General features: G+C 55.5%; 1 protein-coding gene across 6 annotated transcripts in view; it reads right to left on the bottom strand.

The window, feature by feature from the left end:
• The window catches only part of ITGB4 (integrin subunit beta 4), a 36,443-nt gene extending 25,608 nt beyond the window's left edge, over positions 1-10,835 (bottom strand). For 4 of the 6 annotated variants that reach the window (XM_084983456.1, XM_084983454.1, XM_084983453.1 and 1 more), the window contains exons 1-7: positions 7,993-8,275; positions 4,105-4,193; positions 2,946-3,028; positions 2,622-2,723; positions 2,286-2,490; positions 1,403-1,499; positions 772-943 (exon numbers count right to left, since the gene is read on the bottom strand). In XM_084983456.1, the coding sequence (XP_084839582.1) occupies positions 772-943; positions 1,403-1,499; positions 2,286-2,490; positions 2,622-2,723; positions 2,946-3,028; positions 4,105-4,183 (738 nt within the window). In that variant the 5' untranslated portion in view covers positions 4,184-4,193; positions 7,993-8,275. Of the gene's footprint in view, positions 1-771; positions 944-1,402; positions 1,500-2,285; positions 2,520-2,596; positions 2,724-2,945; positions 3,029-4,104; positions 4,225-7,992; positions 8,276-10,703 lie in introns of those variants that run through there. The other 2 variants (XM_084983457.1, XM_084983455.1) reach the window with 2 other exon arrangements.
• Positions 10,836-17,849: the final 7,014 nt, after the last annotated feature.

A 17,849-nucleotide genomic window follows, 5' to 3' on the forward strand; every position in this document is an offset into this window, starting at 1 on the left:
ACTAAGGATTCCAGAACTCTTGACAGTTCCTGTTGCAGCTCAACAGGTTAAGATTCCGGAACCCCAAGGCTCAGGTCTGCCTCGCTGGTCAATGCAAAACCAGGCCGCGACAGCTCAGGCCCAGAGACCTCTAAACTTGGATTGTTTTTTGGGCTGCACCCGGGGCACATGGAGGTTCCTAGGGTAGGGGTCAATTCGGAGCTATGGCTGCTGGCCTACGCCATAGCAATGGGGGATCCAAGCCACGTCGGCAACCTACACCACAGGTCATGGCCACACCAGATCCCTGACCCACTCAGCAAGGCCAGGGATCAAACCCGCATCCTCATGGATACCAGTCGGGTTTGTTTTCGCTGCCCTGAAACAGGAACTCCCTCAGGTTGTTTTTTGTTTGTTTGTTTTTGGTTTTTAGGGCCGGCCCCGTGGCCAATCGAAGTTCCCAGGCCAGGGTCTGAATTGGAGCTGGAGCTGCCAGCCTTCACCACGGCCAGATTCAAGCCGCAACTGCGACCTAAACCACAGCTCACAGCAATGCTGGATCCTTAACCCACTGAGCAAGGCCAGGGATCGAATCTGCATCTTCATGGATACCAATTGGGTTCTTAACCCACGGAGCCACCACAGGAACTCCTAAATTTGGATTGTAATTGAGGGTCTGAGCTTGGCTTAGAGCCTGGGGGCCTCAGCCTGGCAACAGAGCAGGCCAATGGGCGGGCCCTTGCAGGAAAGCACAGCCCTGGCGTGGCCGGCAGGACCCTCCCTGGCACTCACGGTGCACACGGCCGTCTGCAGGATGGCATCGAAACCCCCTTCGGGCGCATCCAGGTTGCCCGAGATCCGCTCTCCCTTGAGCTTAGTCCGGAATTCCTCCACGTCTTCCGTCAGGCTGATGACATTCTTGAAGGAGAACGGGGGGTCACTGTTGGGCCAGGGCTCCTTCAGCCTGGGCAGAGGTGGGGGGAGGAGAGCGTCAGGGACAGGGGAACTCGGGGACCCCAGGCCCCCTGGGCCCGCCCTCTCTGGGAACTGCCCCCTCGACCCATTTCCATTTCTCTCTCTTTTGCTTTTTAGGGCCACACCCACGGCCTATAGATGTTTCCAGGGTAGGGATGGAATTGAATCGGAGCTGTAGCTGCCGGCCTACACCACAGCCACAGCCACGCAGGATCCGAGTCACATCTGCAAGCTGCACCACAGCTCACAGCCATGCGGGATCCTTAACCCACTGAGCAAGGCCAGGGATCGAACCCCACATCCTTATGGATCGTAGTTGGGTTCATTACCCTTGAGCCACAGTGGGAACTCCCACCTTGGCCCATTTCAACCCAAGAGTTATTATAGATGCCCAGCTAGAGAGGAGGCGGGCTGTGTGGCCAGGACCCCTGGTGGCTGGGCCACTCACTTCTCGGGTCTCATGTCCGTCTGAGGGACGCTGACTTTGTCCACGAACTTGCCAAATCCAATCGTGTAGTCACTGGTGAGCTGCCTCAGGACGTTGGCTGGGCATCAACAGGAAAAAGAGGGGGGGCAGCTGAGCCCTGAGAACCCCACAGCCACACAGGGGGCGGGGTCTGGCTGGGGAAGGAGGAGGCCGAGAGTAACCTGCTGTCAACACTTGGCCCATCGGCAGCAGTTCAGGTGCATGACAGCCCTTATCCTTATTTTTTAAATTTTTTTTAGGGCCGCACCTGTGCCATATGGAAATTCCTAGGCTGGGAGTTAATTGGAACTGGAGCTGAAGGTCTACCCCAAGGCCATAGCCACTGCAACACCTGACCTGAGCCACACTTGCAACCTACACAGCAGCTCACAGCAACGCCTGATCCTTCACCCACTGAGCGCGGCCAGGGATTGAACCTGGGTCCTCGTGGATACTAGCCTGACTCTTAACCTGCTAGGCCACAATAGGAACTCAGCCCTTGTCCTTATTTACGGATGAGGGACATGGGACTCGGGGGTCCAGAGTCACGTGTGGAGCAGGTTGGAGGGGGCAGCTAGGGGGCTGGACCAACCGTCTGCAGAGCTGGAATTTAACCTCAGGTTCATGGCAGCCGGTACCTCCCTGTCAGGACAGGAGGGCCCACTGGCCTGGGCCTCCTGGGTACTCTCAAGTGGCTACTGGGGTCTGGTCAGCACCCTCCCCCGACCAGGGAACGAAGGAGTGCCTGGGGCCCTCAGATGCCACCCCTGTTCCCTGAGGAGTGGGTGCAGCCATCCTGAGCCCTGGTCCCCTGAGCAGGTGCCCAGCCCGCTGGCTGAGGCCACGCCCTCCATCCACACTGTACCGAGATCCTGCCCCATCTTCTTGAGGTTGTCCAGATCGTCAGACATGGAGTTGGAGAAGTCCATGAGGATGTACAGGTCCATGGGGCTCTCCTGGGGCTCGAACACCTGCAGCTCGAAGTGCCGCTCCTCGCCCGGCCGCAGCCGCACCCGCAGCCCCTGCGGTGACACCTGACTGCGTCGCAGGGTCGTATCGATCTGGGTTTCCTGTGTCCAGGGCAGGGGGGAACAGCCAGCTGGAGGGTCTCTCCAGATCTGATGGGGAACCCTCAGCTCAGCCAGGGGACACAGCGGACCCCACTGACGGCCCAACCTCCCTTGACCCCCGCTCGGGGCACCTCTGTGATCTCGAAGCTGCTCTCCATGACCACCATGCTCTCCAGCTGGCAGCCCGCAGCCACCAGCTCCGCCTGGGTGTTGCAGCGCCGTTCCTTGAACATCTGGCAGGAGGGAGAGGGGAGGGGGGTTGGGGGTCAGGGGGGCAGTGCCCATCCCCCCGGCTGTCCTAGCCCTGGATTTATTCCCCCTGGTTTTCCTGACCCTGGCCTGTTCTTCCACAGCCAACCAGCCTGAGGCTGGGCTGCGGGTGTGGCGAGTGTGGACTTGGCCAGAGCCTCGGGGAGGGGCAGGCGGCCTGGCTGGCCCCGGCTGCAGCAGCTCACCTCGTCTGTGCAGTAGGCACAGTCCTTGTCCACACGGATGCACTCGGTACAGCTCTTCACCTGGGCCTTCTTGCAGCGGTTGGCTGGGGAGCAGAGATGAGCAGATCCGTTGAGATGGACCTCATTTGAAAGGGGGGATCCTCTCCCGATTTTTTTTTTTTTTTTTTTTTTTTTGCTTTTTCTAGGGCCGCTCCCGCAGCATATGGAGGTTCCCAGGCTAGGGGTCGAATCGGAGCTGTAGCCGCTGGCCTACACCACAGCCACAGCAACGTGGAATCTGAGCCACATCTGCGACCTACACCAGAGCTCATGGCAACACCAGATCCTTAATCCACTGAGCAAGGCCAGGGATCGAACATGCAACCTCATGGTTCCTAGTCGGATTCGTTAACCACTGCGCCATGACGGGAACTCCTATCCTCTCCTGATTTACAGAGGAGGACGCGGAAGCCAGAGGGTATGTGGTCAGCCTCAGGTAACACAGCTAGAAACCCGCAGAGCCAGGTCTCAAGCCCAGACTATCCACTGAAGTTGGAGGGAGGGATGGTGGGGGCTGAGACGGAGGCGCTGGTCCATTGCTGGCAGGGACAACGTAACCAGCCCCCTCGCCTTCCCCCCCAGGGTAGAAGGGATCCCCGCCTGTCTTGTTTATCACTGGGTCCTCAGTGCACAGCCCAAGCCCTGCACACAGTAAGTCCTCAGTAAACGAATGAGGTCAAACTCCAGTGTCTCCAAAGAGTGGGATTCCCTTTGGTTTTGTTCAGTTAAAATCACAGTAAGGGAGTTCCCATCGTGGAGCAGCAGAAACGAATCTGACTAGGAACCATGAGGTTGGTGGTTCGATCCCTGGTCTTGCTCAGTGGGTTAAGGATCCGGCGGTGCCGTGAGCTGTGGTGTAGGTTGCAAACGTGGCTCGGATCCTGCGTGGCTGTGGCTGTGGTGTAGGCCAGCAGCTCCAGCTCCGATTCAACCCCTAGCCTGGGAACCTCCATAGGCCGCGGGTGTGGCCCTAAAAAACAAAACAACAACAAAAAAAGTGGGTGGTGGTTGTTTGCTGAACAGCTGAGTGAGTGTCTGGGCAAGACACTCGTGAGCAGGCCCAGGTGAGGGCAGTGCCTTGAAAGTTGAACCTCACTTGAGAGGGGTGTTTCCAACTCACCCATGTCCCCGGGAAAGCTGACACTCAGAAGGGCTGCCAGCAGCAGGCTGGTCCACGGGCTGCGCCTCGGCCCTGCCATCCTCTTCCTCCTGTGTAACAGCAATAATTGATATACGACGCCTGACAGCTCTGATCCACGAGTGAGCTCACTGGGCCCCTGTCGGAGCGCCACCATTCCCATTGCACAGGTGCAGAAACTGAGGCTCTGAGAACTCCAGGGATGTTTCAAGGCCACTCAGCCTGCGAGGGCAGGGCCCTGGACCCTGGACTTTTTTTTTTCCCTACTGCCTCCTTCTTTGCCATCCCTGGAGGAGCCAGATGCCCTGCAGGCCTGTGCCCTCCCCAGAGAGACCCCCACCCTCCTGCTACTGACTCTAGGCTCTGAGCTTGTCTCATTTGCCTGGTACAGATTTCCTAGAGGGCACAACAGGGCTTACCCTGCCTTGGCCTTTCAGAACCCAATGGCCAGGCTTGGGAGGGCAGTGCCTTGAAAGTTGAGCCTCGCTTGAGAGGGTGCCACAGGGGTGGACCACCCTGGAGGACCCTGCCTCTGCTGTCCTGTCTGCTCTCTGTCTGGCCCACTCGCCCCTTGGTGAGGGGGTGTGGCCAGGAGGGGGGGACCCCCCCCCACCGTCTGGGGCAGGAGAGGAGACGGCTTGTTGCACTCAGCTGTTTTGCAACTGCTGCCTGGCCCATCAGAGGAGGGATCCCCTAGCCTACTCCCCACCTCCATCTGCCCCAGAGTTTGAGTTTTGGGGGCCCCTGAGCACATCACCCCCTTCATAAATTAGCCTGGAGCTGGATTACGAGGGCCCCTGCAGGTGCATATGCACACACACACGTGCCCGCGCAGTGCCAGCCACCATGTGAAACTCATTAGCCTTTGGTTCACTTTTTTTTTTTTCCCCCGCCATGCCCGTGTAATGTGGAATTGCCCAGGTCAGGGATCCAACCCACGCCACAGCAGTGACCTGAGCCACTGCAACGACAGTGCCAGATCCTTGACCCGCTGCGCTGCAAGAGAACTCCTGGCTCACTCTTAAGCCATCTCTACTCATCAGTGAGCCTTGGGACAGGCACATCCCTGAGGCCTTTTAAAAGATGGGTAGGGGTTCCTGCTGAGTCACGACGGGAGTGGCAGCGTCTTGGGAGCGCTAGGACACAGGTTTGATCCCTGGCCCGGCACAGCAGGTTAAGGATCCAGCATTGCCACAGCCGCAGCTTAGGTTGCAACTACAGGAGTTCCCGTCGTGGCTCAGTGGTTAACGAACCCGACTAGCATCCATGAGGTTGCAGGTTCAATCCCTGGCCTCGCTCAGTGGGTTAAGGATCCGGCGTTGCCATGAGCTGTGGTGTAGGTTGCAGACGTGGCTCAGATCCTGCATTGCTGTGGCTCTGGTGTAGGCCAGCAGCTACAGCTCCAATTCAACCCCTAGCCTGGGAACCTCCATATGCCGTGGGAGCAGCCCAAGAAATCGCAAAAAGACAAAAAAAAAAAAAAAAAAAAAAAAAAAAAAGGTTGTGACTACAGCTCAAATCTGATCCCTGATCCAGGAACTGCATATGCCAAAGGGCTGCCAAAAAAAGAGAGAAAAAAAGAGATGGGTAGCCTGGAGGTTAAGAATCCAGCCTTGTCTCCGCAGCAACACAGGTTCAATCCCTGATCTGGTGCAGGGTTAAGGATCTGGGGTTGCTGCAGCTGTGGCATAGGTCACAGCTGCAGCTTGGATTTGACCCCTAGCCCTGGAACTTCCATTTACTGCAGGTGTGGCTGGGTGGAAATAAAAAGATGAGTCACCTGTTGAAAAGAAGGGGCCGGCCAGAGTCACCAGGCCTTGCAGAGCTGAGGTCAAGGCTAGGCCGTGGCCTCCTCTAGAGCTAGTCCCGCAGCAGCTGAAAACCAGGCCATGCCTACTGGCCCTGGCTCCTTGCTCAGTCCCTGGCTTGTGGGCAGCCCCAGGGCCTGGGAGACCCGTGGGGGCTGCAGGAAGCCATGGCCTCCATCCCTCCAAGGCAGGAGCCCCCAGAAGACATGAGCAGCTTCCACACATCCACAGGCAGAGCCATCTGGGCAGGAGCCAGGAGCCACCTTCTAAGAGGGGCCTGGGGAAAGGGAGCCCTGAGCCAGCCCCGTGGGGGGCTTCTTGGGGAAATGACTTTCCTGCAGCCTTGGGGCATGGGCACCACACCCACACGCTACACAATACAGGCTACAGACTCAAGCCTCCCAGGGGCACCGTTATACACGCAGGTACAGGCACTGGAGGGCCAAGCCCAGCTCTTACTCACTCTCCTGTGCCCACAGGCTGGGCACACAGTGGGCACGTGCCCAGCACTCCACGTACATAATTGCTATTTAAGCTGCACAGAAACCCAGTGGGATGATTGCATTATCTTCACTTCCCAGATGAGACCCAGGCAGTGCAGACCCCCCCCCCCATACTCAGAGGCTCTCAAATGGCAGTTGGGGTCTAGGAATGCACTCAGCAGGGTTTCACTGAACTCAACTTGCGTTTAAAAATTTTTTAAAGTAGTTGATGGTAAAGACAATGAGATTTCACATACAAGTTAGGATCGTGGGCTTATTGGAAGATGCAGCCTCGGCGGGTGGGGCAGACTCTCGAGGCTGCTCTGGGTCCCACCGGGCTGCGGGGCCTTTTTACAAACCCGTCCCGTCCCAGAAGTAGGTGCCTACAACCTGATGCTGTCACACAGCGACACACCCAGGCCTTCCAAGCACAAGGACAGGGACATGCAGGTTCTCAGACACATGCCGTGACCCACGTGAACAAAAACTCAGGGCTCTCCCCGCACCCACTGTCGCTCCCACCCCATGGACCCCTGCACCACACAGGGCCGCTTGCGCTCCACAGCGCCCTCCCTTCCCACTTGCCCATCTCCTGGGCCCTCTGCTGCTCTATCACCCACAGGAATCAAGGCCAAGGAGACAGACACCCCTTCCCCGCTGTCCCTCCCACTCGCCTCCTGCTGCTTAGCCCCCACGATGAGCGAGACCCTCAGCTTCGACATCTAGCTCTGTCTGAGCTCTGCACCAGCCATGTCCAGCCTTGGGATCAGGGTGTGGCAAGGCCGTGGGGGAGGAGGAGGAGCCCAGCTGCTGCCCTTGGGAGCCATCTAGAGTCACCCCCGCCAAAATCAGAGGGCCGGGGGCTGGGGGTGGACCTAAGAGGGTGGGAAAGAGGGGCTGGCCCCCAGAGTCGGTTGCAGCAGTGGGCACAGCCTCCAAGGCTGTTGGAGGAGATCAGGAGAGCTTCCTGGAAAAAGGGTGCCCTGAGTTGACTTTGGGAGGAGGGCAGGCGTGTGCCTGGCCAAAGAAGAGAGTCAGCGACTCCCCAGACCCCAGATGGACCCTGGCAGCACACAGTCAGGCTCAGAGGGTCTTTGCCTCTAGGGGGCTCCCCCACCACCTTCTTTGGGAACCCCAGAGGGGCCCAGCCCTGTAGGCCCGCCAGCCACCAAGGGGCTCCTGCTCACTTCTCGGCGCACCCACCCACCACCCAGGCCTCTCCCCCCGCTCCCCTCCTCCAGCCCAGAGGTCTGACTGCCAGGAGCCTCCTCTGGCTCTCCCTGCCCCTTTGCCCCCAGTCGTCCCCTGGACACACCCTGGCAGGCTGGGATAGAGGAGCCGCCGCCAGCCTTCAGGAAGGGAAGCGCGGAGGAAACAAAAGCTACCCGGCCCACCCATCGGCTCCCCTGCGCGGCTGCCCAGGCTGGGGTCCGCACTCACTCAAAATCCTTCCCTCTCCTCTGAGGTCCCAGGATGGACGCCCAGCCGCAGGGGTCTGGGGCACTGCAGGGGCGTGCGGCCCGCGACCCCCGACTGCTCTCCCGCCCCTGGCGCTTCCCGGAGTCCCAGGTTGGACCCACCTTGGCGCCCGCGCTGGGCTCCGCTCGGCGGCTCCGGCTGCAGCGCGCGAGCGAGTCGGAACGGTCGGAGGGCGGACGGCTGGGAGGGCGGGCGGCGGGCGGCGGCGGCGGGGAGGGGACCGCTTTATGGGCCGGGCGGCAGGTAGGAAGGAGGCGCTGGTGAGTCAGGCCCGCCGCATTCCTGCGCGCGGCGCGCACCTGTCGGGGCAGGAGCCGGGCGCTGCCGCCGCCGGGCCCGCCCCCCGGAAAAGGCTGCGGCTCCCGCGGCGCCCGGCCCCGCGCCCCGACCCACGGCGGCGGAGGCAGGGGAGGAGCCGCCCGGCCCCCTCCAGTCCCGCCCCGGGAGCCGCGCCCCTCCACCTCTCCAGGCTCCAGACACGGGTGCCCGGTGAACCCCAGGGCTGGGGGTGGCCTCTTAGCCCCGATGTGCACTCCTAACCCTTTCCACTCCCGACTGGGGGCGGGGAGCCCTTGCCACGGCCCTCGGAAGCCATCAAGAGCTCCGGATCCACAACCCGACGGCAATGGAGGGCACGCATCTCCTCCCTTTTCTGTGCCCGCGCGAAGGATGAGGCCAGGGATGGCCCCCAACGCACACACGTGTGTCGAGCGGGAAATCTGAGCAAGGACTGCTTCCCTGAGTGTCTTCAGGCGAGCGAATTAAACCTCCTTAACGGTGTGAAGCACAGCCACGTGGAGCAGGCACTTGACCGGTTACAGCTGTTCTTGACAAGCGGGTTTACACATCTGACCCCGCCAATCCTCTTTCAAGTGCTGCTGGTTAAGTGTGTCCAAGTCGGGCCCTCTCAAGGTGCCCCATGGTCTCAACTTTGGTCTCTTTCTCTGGCTCCACCTGCCAACCATGTTTGGCAAACCTTGAAGGCCCGCAGCTTCAACTGTTGTACCAGGGCTGGTCCCTCAGCTTGGGATCCTCCCCCCCCTCAACCCCTGCCTGGTTTAGCATCCTTATCCATGAAGGCATTGTGCCCATGTCACACACACGCTCTGGGGAGCCTCCTCGACCTCCCTGCTCCCTAAATTGGGTTGTGGGTTCCCCAGGACCCGTCTTTTCACATCACTTGCCACATTGGTTTGAAAGAATCTGTTTAGGGGTCCCTTCCCTATTGGCGTCTGAACCCCAAGGATGGACACGGTCTAGCACGTCATCCCTCGCGCCCAGCTCAGCACCTGGCACATAGCAGGTGCTCAGTAGACGGGGGCTTGACCCAAATGAGATTGTCACATCCCCTCCCTGAGCCTCGGTGTTCTTACCTGTAAGCAGATGCCAAACCTCAGAGGTACGGTGGAATCAACTGGGACTGGAGGTGGACGAGTCCTGGACAGTGAGTGCCCACTCTAAGTGTTCACGCTACTGTCACCGCTCGGCCACTGTGCCCAGTTGTCTGAACTCTGCACAGGCCAGGGGCTCTGAGAGGCTGGCTTTGGCTTTTTTGTTTGTTTTTTAGGGCTGCACCCTCGGCTTATGGAGGTTCCCAGGCTAGGGGTCCAATCAGAGCTGTAGCCGCTGGCCTACACCACAGCCACAGCAACTCGGGATCTGAGCCATGACAGTGACCTACACCACAGCTCACAGCAACACTGGATTCTTAACCCACTGAGCGAGGCCAGGGATCGAACCTGCGTCCTCATGGATACTAGTTGGGTTCGTTAACCACTGAGCCCAAAGGGAACTCCGAGAGGCTGGATTTGGGAGGTCTGTGGCAGGAGCCCTGAATTGGTTGAGGCAGCCAAGTCATGCCCTGTGAACTTGAACTACTCCAGCAGGCCCCCAGTATAGCCTGGGAAGAAGGACCTCAGAAGGCAGCCTGCTGACACCATCCATTAGAGGGTTCCAGTGGGTGATATGCACTCACTGTGTGTGGGGGGCTGACACAACCTCCTAAGGAGACCCCAGCCCAGAGGCTGCAGCGCCACAGACACTTTTAAAAATGACAAGGGCGGGAGCTCCCACTGGGGCTCAGCAGAAATGAATCAGATTTAGCGTCCATGAAGAGGCAGGTTTGTTCCCTGGCCTCGCTCAGTGGGTTAGGGATCCGATGTTGTTGTGGCCGTGGTGTAGACCAGCAGCTACAGCTCCAATTTGACCCCTAGCCTGGGAATTTATACGCCGCAGGTGCGGCCCTAAAAAGACCAAAAAAAAAAAAAAAAAAGAAGACAAGCCCTGGGAATTCCTGTTATGGCTCAGTGGAAACAAATCTGACTAGCATCCATGAGGATGCTGGTTTGGTCCCTGCCCTTGCTCAGTGGGTTAAGGATCCGGCGTTGCCGTGAACTGTGGTGTAGGTTGCAGACACGGCTTGGATCTGGCATTGCTGCGGCTGTGGTGTAGGCCAGCAGCTGTAGCTCCAACTGGACCCCTAGCCTGGGAACCTCCATATGCTGAAGGTGCGGCCCTAAAAAGACACACACACACAGAGAAGATGAGCCCTGAGATCCCTCAGGTTTCTTGGAGTCTGGGGTTTCCTTAATTGGAACCTGCATGTGGACCTCGTGGACCAAACAGTGAAGCAGCTGAGATCACGTGGGCAACTCAAGGTGTATCTCATATAGCAATGAGGGTTTGCTAGGAAGAGGGTCCTTCGCTTACACTGAATTCCCAAATAGGTTCTGGCTCCCAACGGGTTAAGGAGCATTGTACTCCCTATTAATTTTACAAAAACACCAAAAAACAAAAAACCCTATTGTCTCACTCTGCAGCCTTAGGCCATAGGTAGAGGAATTGCTTTCTGCGGGTTTTGCCAAAGAGCTGAAGTCCCTTAAACAGGATGGAGAAGCCTGGGAGCCTCGTTCTGCTGCTCCCACCTGCCCACACTTGCCCCGTGAGGCCAGGCTCGTTCCCTCATTAGCTCGATCATTTATTCATTTTATAAGCATGTCATGGGCTCTTAGACCAGGTGCTGGGAATCCCCAGAGGAATGAAACATACCACCTGCTCCCTTCCTAGAGCTCACAGTTTAAAGCACCAGCCTCCCAAGTGGGCTGCATATCTTGCAGGAATCCGCCATATAATTCGTTTCCCGCTGAGCCCAGAGGGATGGAAACTCCCCTCAGTAAACTTTCACAAAACAGTTTTGCTGATCCTTGCTTGAATCAGTTCCTCTTTGGGGTTTGAAGAATAGGGATTTTTTTTCTCTTTCTCTATATATGTGTGTCTTCTTAGGGCCGAAACTGTGGCACATGGAAGTTCCCAGGCTAGGGGTCGAATTGTAGCTGCAGCCGCCACCCGACACCACAGCCACAACCACAGCCACAGCAATGCCAGATCCAAGCTGCGTCTGTAACCTACACCACAGGTCTTGACAACTCCAGATCCTTAACCCACTGAGCAGGGCCAGGGATCGAACCCGTGTCCTTGTGTATACTAGTCAGGTTTGTTATTGCTGAGCCACGTCAGGAACTCCTGTTTCTATATTTAATAGGAGGTATCCTTCTAATTAAAAAAAAACAAAAAACAAAAAACCAGAGTTTCCCTTTATCAACTGGGGATGAATTATGTGCCTTCAAAATATAGGGTAAATGCTTCTTTCCTTTTTGAGTTATAGAACTTTTAAAAAAAAACGCTATTACTACAAAGCAACCCAAAAGGTTTTTTAAAAATCGTGGTGGAGTTCCCATCGTGGCTCAGTGGTTAGAGAATCCGACTAGGAACCATGAGGTCGTGGGTTCAATCCCTGGCCTTGCTCAGTGGGTTAAGGATTGGCGTTGCTGTGGCTGTGGTGTAGGTTGCAGAGGCGGCACAGATCCAATGTTGTCGTGGCTGTGGTGTAGGCTGGCAGCTGGAGCTCCGATTGGACCCCTAGTCTAGGAACCTCCATGTTCTGGAGGTGTGACCCTAAAAAGCAAATAAATAAATACATAAATAAATAACACAAAAATTACCATCTTATGGGAGTTCCCGTCGTGGTGCAGTGGTTAACAAATCCAACTAGGAACCATGAGGTTGCGGGTTCGGTCCCAGCCCTTGCTCAGTGGGTTAAGGATCCAGCGTTGCCATGAGCTGTGGTGTATGTTGCAGACACGGCTCGGATCCCACGTTTCTGTGGCTCTGGCATAGGCCGGCGGCTACAGCTCCGATTAGAACCCTAGCCTGGGAACCTCCATATGCCGTGGGAGCCGCCCAAGAAATGGCAAAAAGACAAAAAAAAAAAAAAAAAAAAAAAATTATCATCTTAGAGTTCCTGCTGTGGCATAGAGGATTAAGGCTCAGACGCTGGTGCAGCAGCGGCTCAGATTTGATTCCTGGCCCTGGAATTTCTATAGGCCAACGGTGTGGCTGAGAAAGAAAAAAAAAACCAAAACAACAAAAAAAACCCTCATTTTTAAGTGTATATAGTTCAGTAATGTTAAGTATGTTCACATTGTTGGGCAACAGAATTCCAGAACTTTTTCATCTTGCAAACTGAAACTCTGTACCCACTAACGAGCTCTTTACTTCCCCCCTCCCCCCAGCCCCTGGTTAACTACCATTCTCTTTCCTTGCTTGCTTGCTTTTTTAGGGCCGCACCTGCAGCATATGGAAGCTCCCAGGCTAGGGGTCAAATTAGAGCTGCCGCTGCCGCCCTATGCCACAGTCACAGCAATGCAGGAATCCAAGCCGTGTCCTTGACCCACACGACAGCTCACAGCAAAGCCAGATCCTTAACCCGCTGAGCGAGGCCAGGGATCGAGCCCGTGGCCTATGGATACTAGTTGGGTTCGTTTGGCTGAGCCACAAAGGGCGTTCTTACCATTCGATCTTCTGTCCCAATGATTTTGACTACTTTGTACCTCATAAAAGTGGCCTCTTACAGTGTGTCTTTTGGTGATGGCCTTATTTCACTTAGCATAGCGACCACAAGTTTCTTGGATGGTATGGCATGTGGCAGGCCTGCCTTCCTTTAGAAGGCGGAATAATATTTCATTGTGTACAGAGCACATTTTGTTTATCCCGTCATCTTAGCCTGGAAACCTCCATATGCTGTGAGTGTGGCCCTCAAAAAGACAAAAAAAAAAAAAAGGAAAAGTTTATTTTGAGTTCTCTGCTGGCTGAGTGGGTTAAGGTGCCTAAGTGCTATTGCTGCTGTGGCATGGGTTGCTGCTAAGGTTTGGGTTTGATCCCTGGCCTGGGAAATTCTGCAAATATTTTTTGTATTCCCTCCCCTTCTTACACAACACTGGGGTGGTTCCACCTCTTAGTGATTGTAAATAATGCTGCTATGGGAGTTCCTGTTGTGGCTCAGTGGTTAACGAATCCGACTAGGAACCATGAGGTTGCGGGTTTGATCCCTGGCCTTGCTCAGTGGGTTAAGGATCCGGCGTTGCCATGAGCTGTGGTGTAGGTTGCAGACGCGGCTCGGATCCCGTGTTGCTGGGGCTCTGGCATAGGCTGGTGGCTACAGCTCCAATTAGATCCCTAACCTGGGAGCCTCCACATGCCGCGGGAGCAGCCCAAGAAATGGCAAAAAAAGGCAAAAAAAAAAAAAAAAAAAAAAAAAATGCTGCTATGAACAGGAGGGTGTAACCCTATCTTCCAGGCCCTGCTTTCAATTTTAAGCTATAAATCCAGCATGGAATGGATGGATCACGTGGTGGCTCTTTTTAGGTCTCTGAGCACCAGCCATGCTGTTTTCCACAGCGATGCCATCATTTTGGAATCCCATCAGCAGTGCACGAGGGTGAAGTCTTTTTTAACTCTGAATTTCAGACTAAAGAGTTAATATATTCAGCTCTAATGATCCAAATATATTTTCCCTTTCTTTTTTCAAATACGATGCGAGAATAGATTTCCACGTATTCCATAGTTTACAATTATGATGTCGCAGTATAATAAATATATATTTGGTCTTTGTTCGTGGTTCTTCCAACAGCTCTGGCGCCGTGAAGGTGAAAGGCGAGGCTTTTGTTATTCCTAACAAGCCCCTTTCAACCACACCAGAGTTTATGTTAATGAGGTGACTTTTGGAAAGCCACTGGCACTGGGGGGCACGGGTTGTCAGGGGAACCACCCACGTGGCGAGTTGGAACTTTCAGTCTCAACCCTCCCCCATCCTCGCCCCGCCCCCACCAACCTCCAGAGACGGGGGATGGGCTGGAGACGGCCTTCCATCACCAATGGCCAATGATTTAATGAATTATGCCTTGTAATGAAGCCACCATAAAAATCCAAACCGAAGCGGGCTCAGATTGCTTCCAGATTGTTGACCAAGTGGGGGCTGGGAGGGTGGCGGGCCCAGAGAGCCAGACGCGCCACACCCCTCACCCTATACTGCTCCTAAAAAATGCTCTCGTCCCTCTGGCTGTTCCAGCCGCACCCGAGGCATTTGGAGGTTCCCAGGCTAGGGGTCCAATTGGAGCTGTACCTGCAGGCCTACGCTACCGCCACAGCAACGCCAGGACCGAGCTGCATCTGTGGCAATGCTGGGTCCTTAACCCGCTGAGTGAGGCCAGGGATCGAACCTGTGTCCTCATGGACACTATGACGGGTTTTTAACCTGCTGAGCCACAACGGGAATTCTGTGAGTTGTTTTTCTTTTGTTAATAAACCAGGACTCTAAACTGTTTTCCTGAGTTCTGTGAGTCATTCTAGCAAATTACTGAGCCCGAGGAAGGGTCATGGGTAACCCCCAATTTAAGGCCAGTTGATTAGAAGCGGGGGAGGCCGGGACTCGCAGTTGGCCTCTGAGTAGGGGGCTGTCCTCAGCTTGGGGCTCTGTGCTGACTCCAGGCAGTTGGTGTCAGAATTGCTTGCTGAGGAAACATTTGGAGTCAGAAGTGTTTTCAGGGTGTTGTGAACAGCAGGGAACAGGAAGCAAGGGGGTTTCCTTTTTCACAATAATTGGCCAGAGAGGAGTTCCTGCCGTGGCGCAGCAGAAGCGAATCCAACTAGGAACCATGAGGTTGAGGGTTCGATCCCTGGCCTCGCTCAGTGGGTTAAGGATCCCACTGGCAGCTACAGCTCTGATTAGACCCCTAGCCTGGAAACCTCCATATGCTGCAGGTGTGGCCCTAAAAAGACAAAAGACAAAAAAATAATAATAATAAGGCCAGAGGGAGATCCCTTCAAACAAACTGCTTTGACTTTTAAAAGATGGCTATAGTCCTGCCTGCTTTCTGGGACAAACTGGCCCCGTCCTGTTTAGATTTCTGGATCAGCCACTTCTCTCCAAGGAGCCCTGTCCCTTCTCCTGGGGATACAATTGGAGATCAAGGTCCAGGTCCCCATGGCCCCTAGGGGCCACTGCCTCTGGGTCCTCTTTCTTTTTTGAGTTCATATTGACCATAAAATCATACTCACCTGTTGAGGTCATATGGAGTTCATATTGAAACTTCCAATTCAAATTTAAAATGAAAGGTTTGGGGAGTTCCCATCATGGCACAGTGGAAATGAATCCAACTAGGGACCACGAGGTTGTGGGTTCGATCCCTGGCCGTGTTCAGTGGGTTAAGGAACTGGCGTTGCCATGAGCTGTGGTGTAGGCTGCAGCTACAGCTCCGTTTGGACCCTTAGCCTGGAAACCTCCATATGTTGTGAGTGTGGCCCTCAAAAAGACAAAAAAAAAAAGAAAGGAAAAGTTTATTTTGATTTCCCTGCTGGCTCAGTGGGTTAAGGTGCCTAAGTGCTATCGCTGCTGTGGGTTGCTGCTAAGGTTTGGGTTTGATCCCTGGCCTGGGAAATTCTGCAAATATTTTTTGTATTCCCTCCCCTTCTTACACAAAAGCATATTCTATGCACTTTGCCCTTTTCATTTTATCTCTCCAGAAGATCAAAATCTTCATTCTTCTTATGGCTCAATGGCCCTTGACTTTTTTTTTTTTTTTTTTTTTTTTTTAGTCTTTTGAGGGCTGCACCTGTGGCATACGGAGCTTCCCAGGCTGGGGGTGGAATCGGAGCTTCAGCTGCCAGCCTATGCCACAGCCACAGCCACACGGGATCCGAGCCGTGTCTATGCCTACGCTGCAACTCACAGCAACACTGGATCCTTAACCCGCTGAGCAAAGCCAGGGATCAAACCTTCAACTCGTGGATACTAGTTGGGTTCTTAACCCACTGAGCCACCAAAGGAACCCCTCCTTTTTTTTTTTTTTTTTATTACAGAGATTTTGAACATATATGACAGTGTAACCATCACTGAGCCTTAGCAACTGCCAACATGTGGCCAGAGTATGGTAGGAGCCATGAGATTGGCTTGTGGGTTGGGGGTCTTCAGTCCAGTGACCATGGGGGCAGGGACCGCCACTCCCTCTGTCCCTCCAGTCGCTGGGCACTCACCTCTCGCCAGGCACTTGGGACACAGTGTTGTTGATGACAACCGATTGTGATGTTTCTGCTCATATGAGAAGCGTGGTTTCAGCCCCCCGTCAACCTGGGGACAAAGGTTGGAAGGCGGTAATGTCATCAGAGATGTGAGAGAGTGGGAGCCCTGGGGTTCCTGCTGTGGCGCAACGAGAGCGGCAGCGCCTTGGGCGCGCTGGGATGTGGGTTCGATCTCCTACCCCTCCCGGCACAGGGGGTTGGGGATGGGATTCAGCATTGCCACAGCTGCAGGTGTGTCGGGACAGTGACTCCGATCTGATCCTTGGCCCCGGGAACTCCAATGCCGCAGGGCAGCCAAAAAAAGAAAAGAAAAAAAAAAAGAGTGGGAGCATTGAGAAACAGCAAGGAGGGGTTGGGGCGGGAGTAAGAGAATCAGGCTGAGACTTAAAGGCCTGAGCGAGCCAGGAGGGAAGCATAGGCGTGGGCGGGACGGCGGTGGGAGGGGGGAGGCTGCAGAGGTGATGAGCTGCTGGGGGCCTTGCCTGCCAGGCTGAAGTGGACCCTCCTGGAGATGGCAAGAGCCAGAGTGCTTGGACCTCGGAGGCAGGTGGGGGACTGAGAAAGCCGGCAGAGGGGGCCAGAGCCACCTGTGGACTGAGGCAGCAATGAGGGTGATGGGGAGGGGTTTCTGAAGTGACCTGTCACATGTGGGGAACAGCAAGGCTTCCAGGTAGCAGCTGTGGGCCCTAGGGGATCATGATGCCATCACCTGAGGCGGGGACCCTGGGAAGAGAGTAGGGGACGTGCAGGTGGGCGGGAGTCGAGTTCAGACAGCAGAGACAGACTGCACTTGGGAGCTGGGACAGAGGGCTGCGGGCCCCGGTGCCTGGGACATCCCATCTCCAGGGAAAGCAGCTGATAATCTGCCCCTGTGACGCCCTCAGAGGACTAAGGTGGGCAGGCACTAATCCTGTTTTACAGGAGAGTAAACCAAAATTCTGCGGGACTAAAGCCCTTCACCCCCCTCACAAAGCTTTTAGGTGGAACAGCTCTGCCAACGCTGGGTGGCCCGACTCACAGACTGTTCATTCCCCAAGGCCCCAGTGGCTGGAGGCCCATGGGGGGCGGGGGCAGCCATGAGTGACCCAAAAGGACGGCTCAATGGCGGGGCCGGCAGGTGCTCAGAGGACAGTAAAAGGCCGTGACTATGGCCAGTTTTATCATCTCTAGAGTTTGCTTCCCTCCTTGGTCTAAAACAAGAAGGTTCTGGATGGGCCAGACACAGACACTGCAGACGACTTTATAGCTAACTCTTTTGTCTCTTCAGGGCTGCACCTGTGGCATATGGAAGTTCCCAGGCTGGGGGTCGAATGGGAGCTACAGCTGCCGGCCTACACCACAGCCACAGCAACACAGGATCTGAGCTGCGTCTGTGACTGACACCATAGCTCATGGCAATGCTGGATCCTTAACCCAGCGAGCGAGGCCAGGGATCGAACCTGCCTCCTCATGGATACTAGTTGGATTCTTTTCTGCTGCGCCACGACAGGAACACTATAATTCATAACACTTTTGCATAAACCATCTCACTGATTCCTCACAA

This window comes from Sus scrofa, chromosome 12 (genome assembly GCF_054392235.1).
Source record: "Sus scrofa isolate SSC_HxYL_T2T_F1_AM1 chromosome 12, Sscrofa_HxYL_maternal_Yorkshire_Landrace_v2.0, whole genome shotgun sequence".
In the NCBI taxonomy this organism is placed as follows: Eukaryota; Metazoa; Chordata; class Mammalia; order Artiodactyla; family Suidae; genus Sus; species Sus scrofa.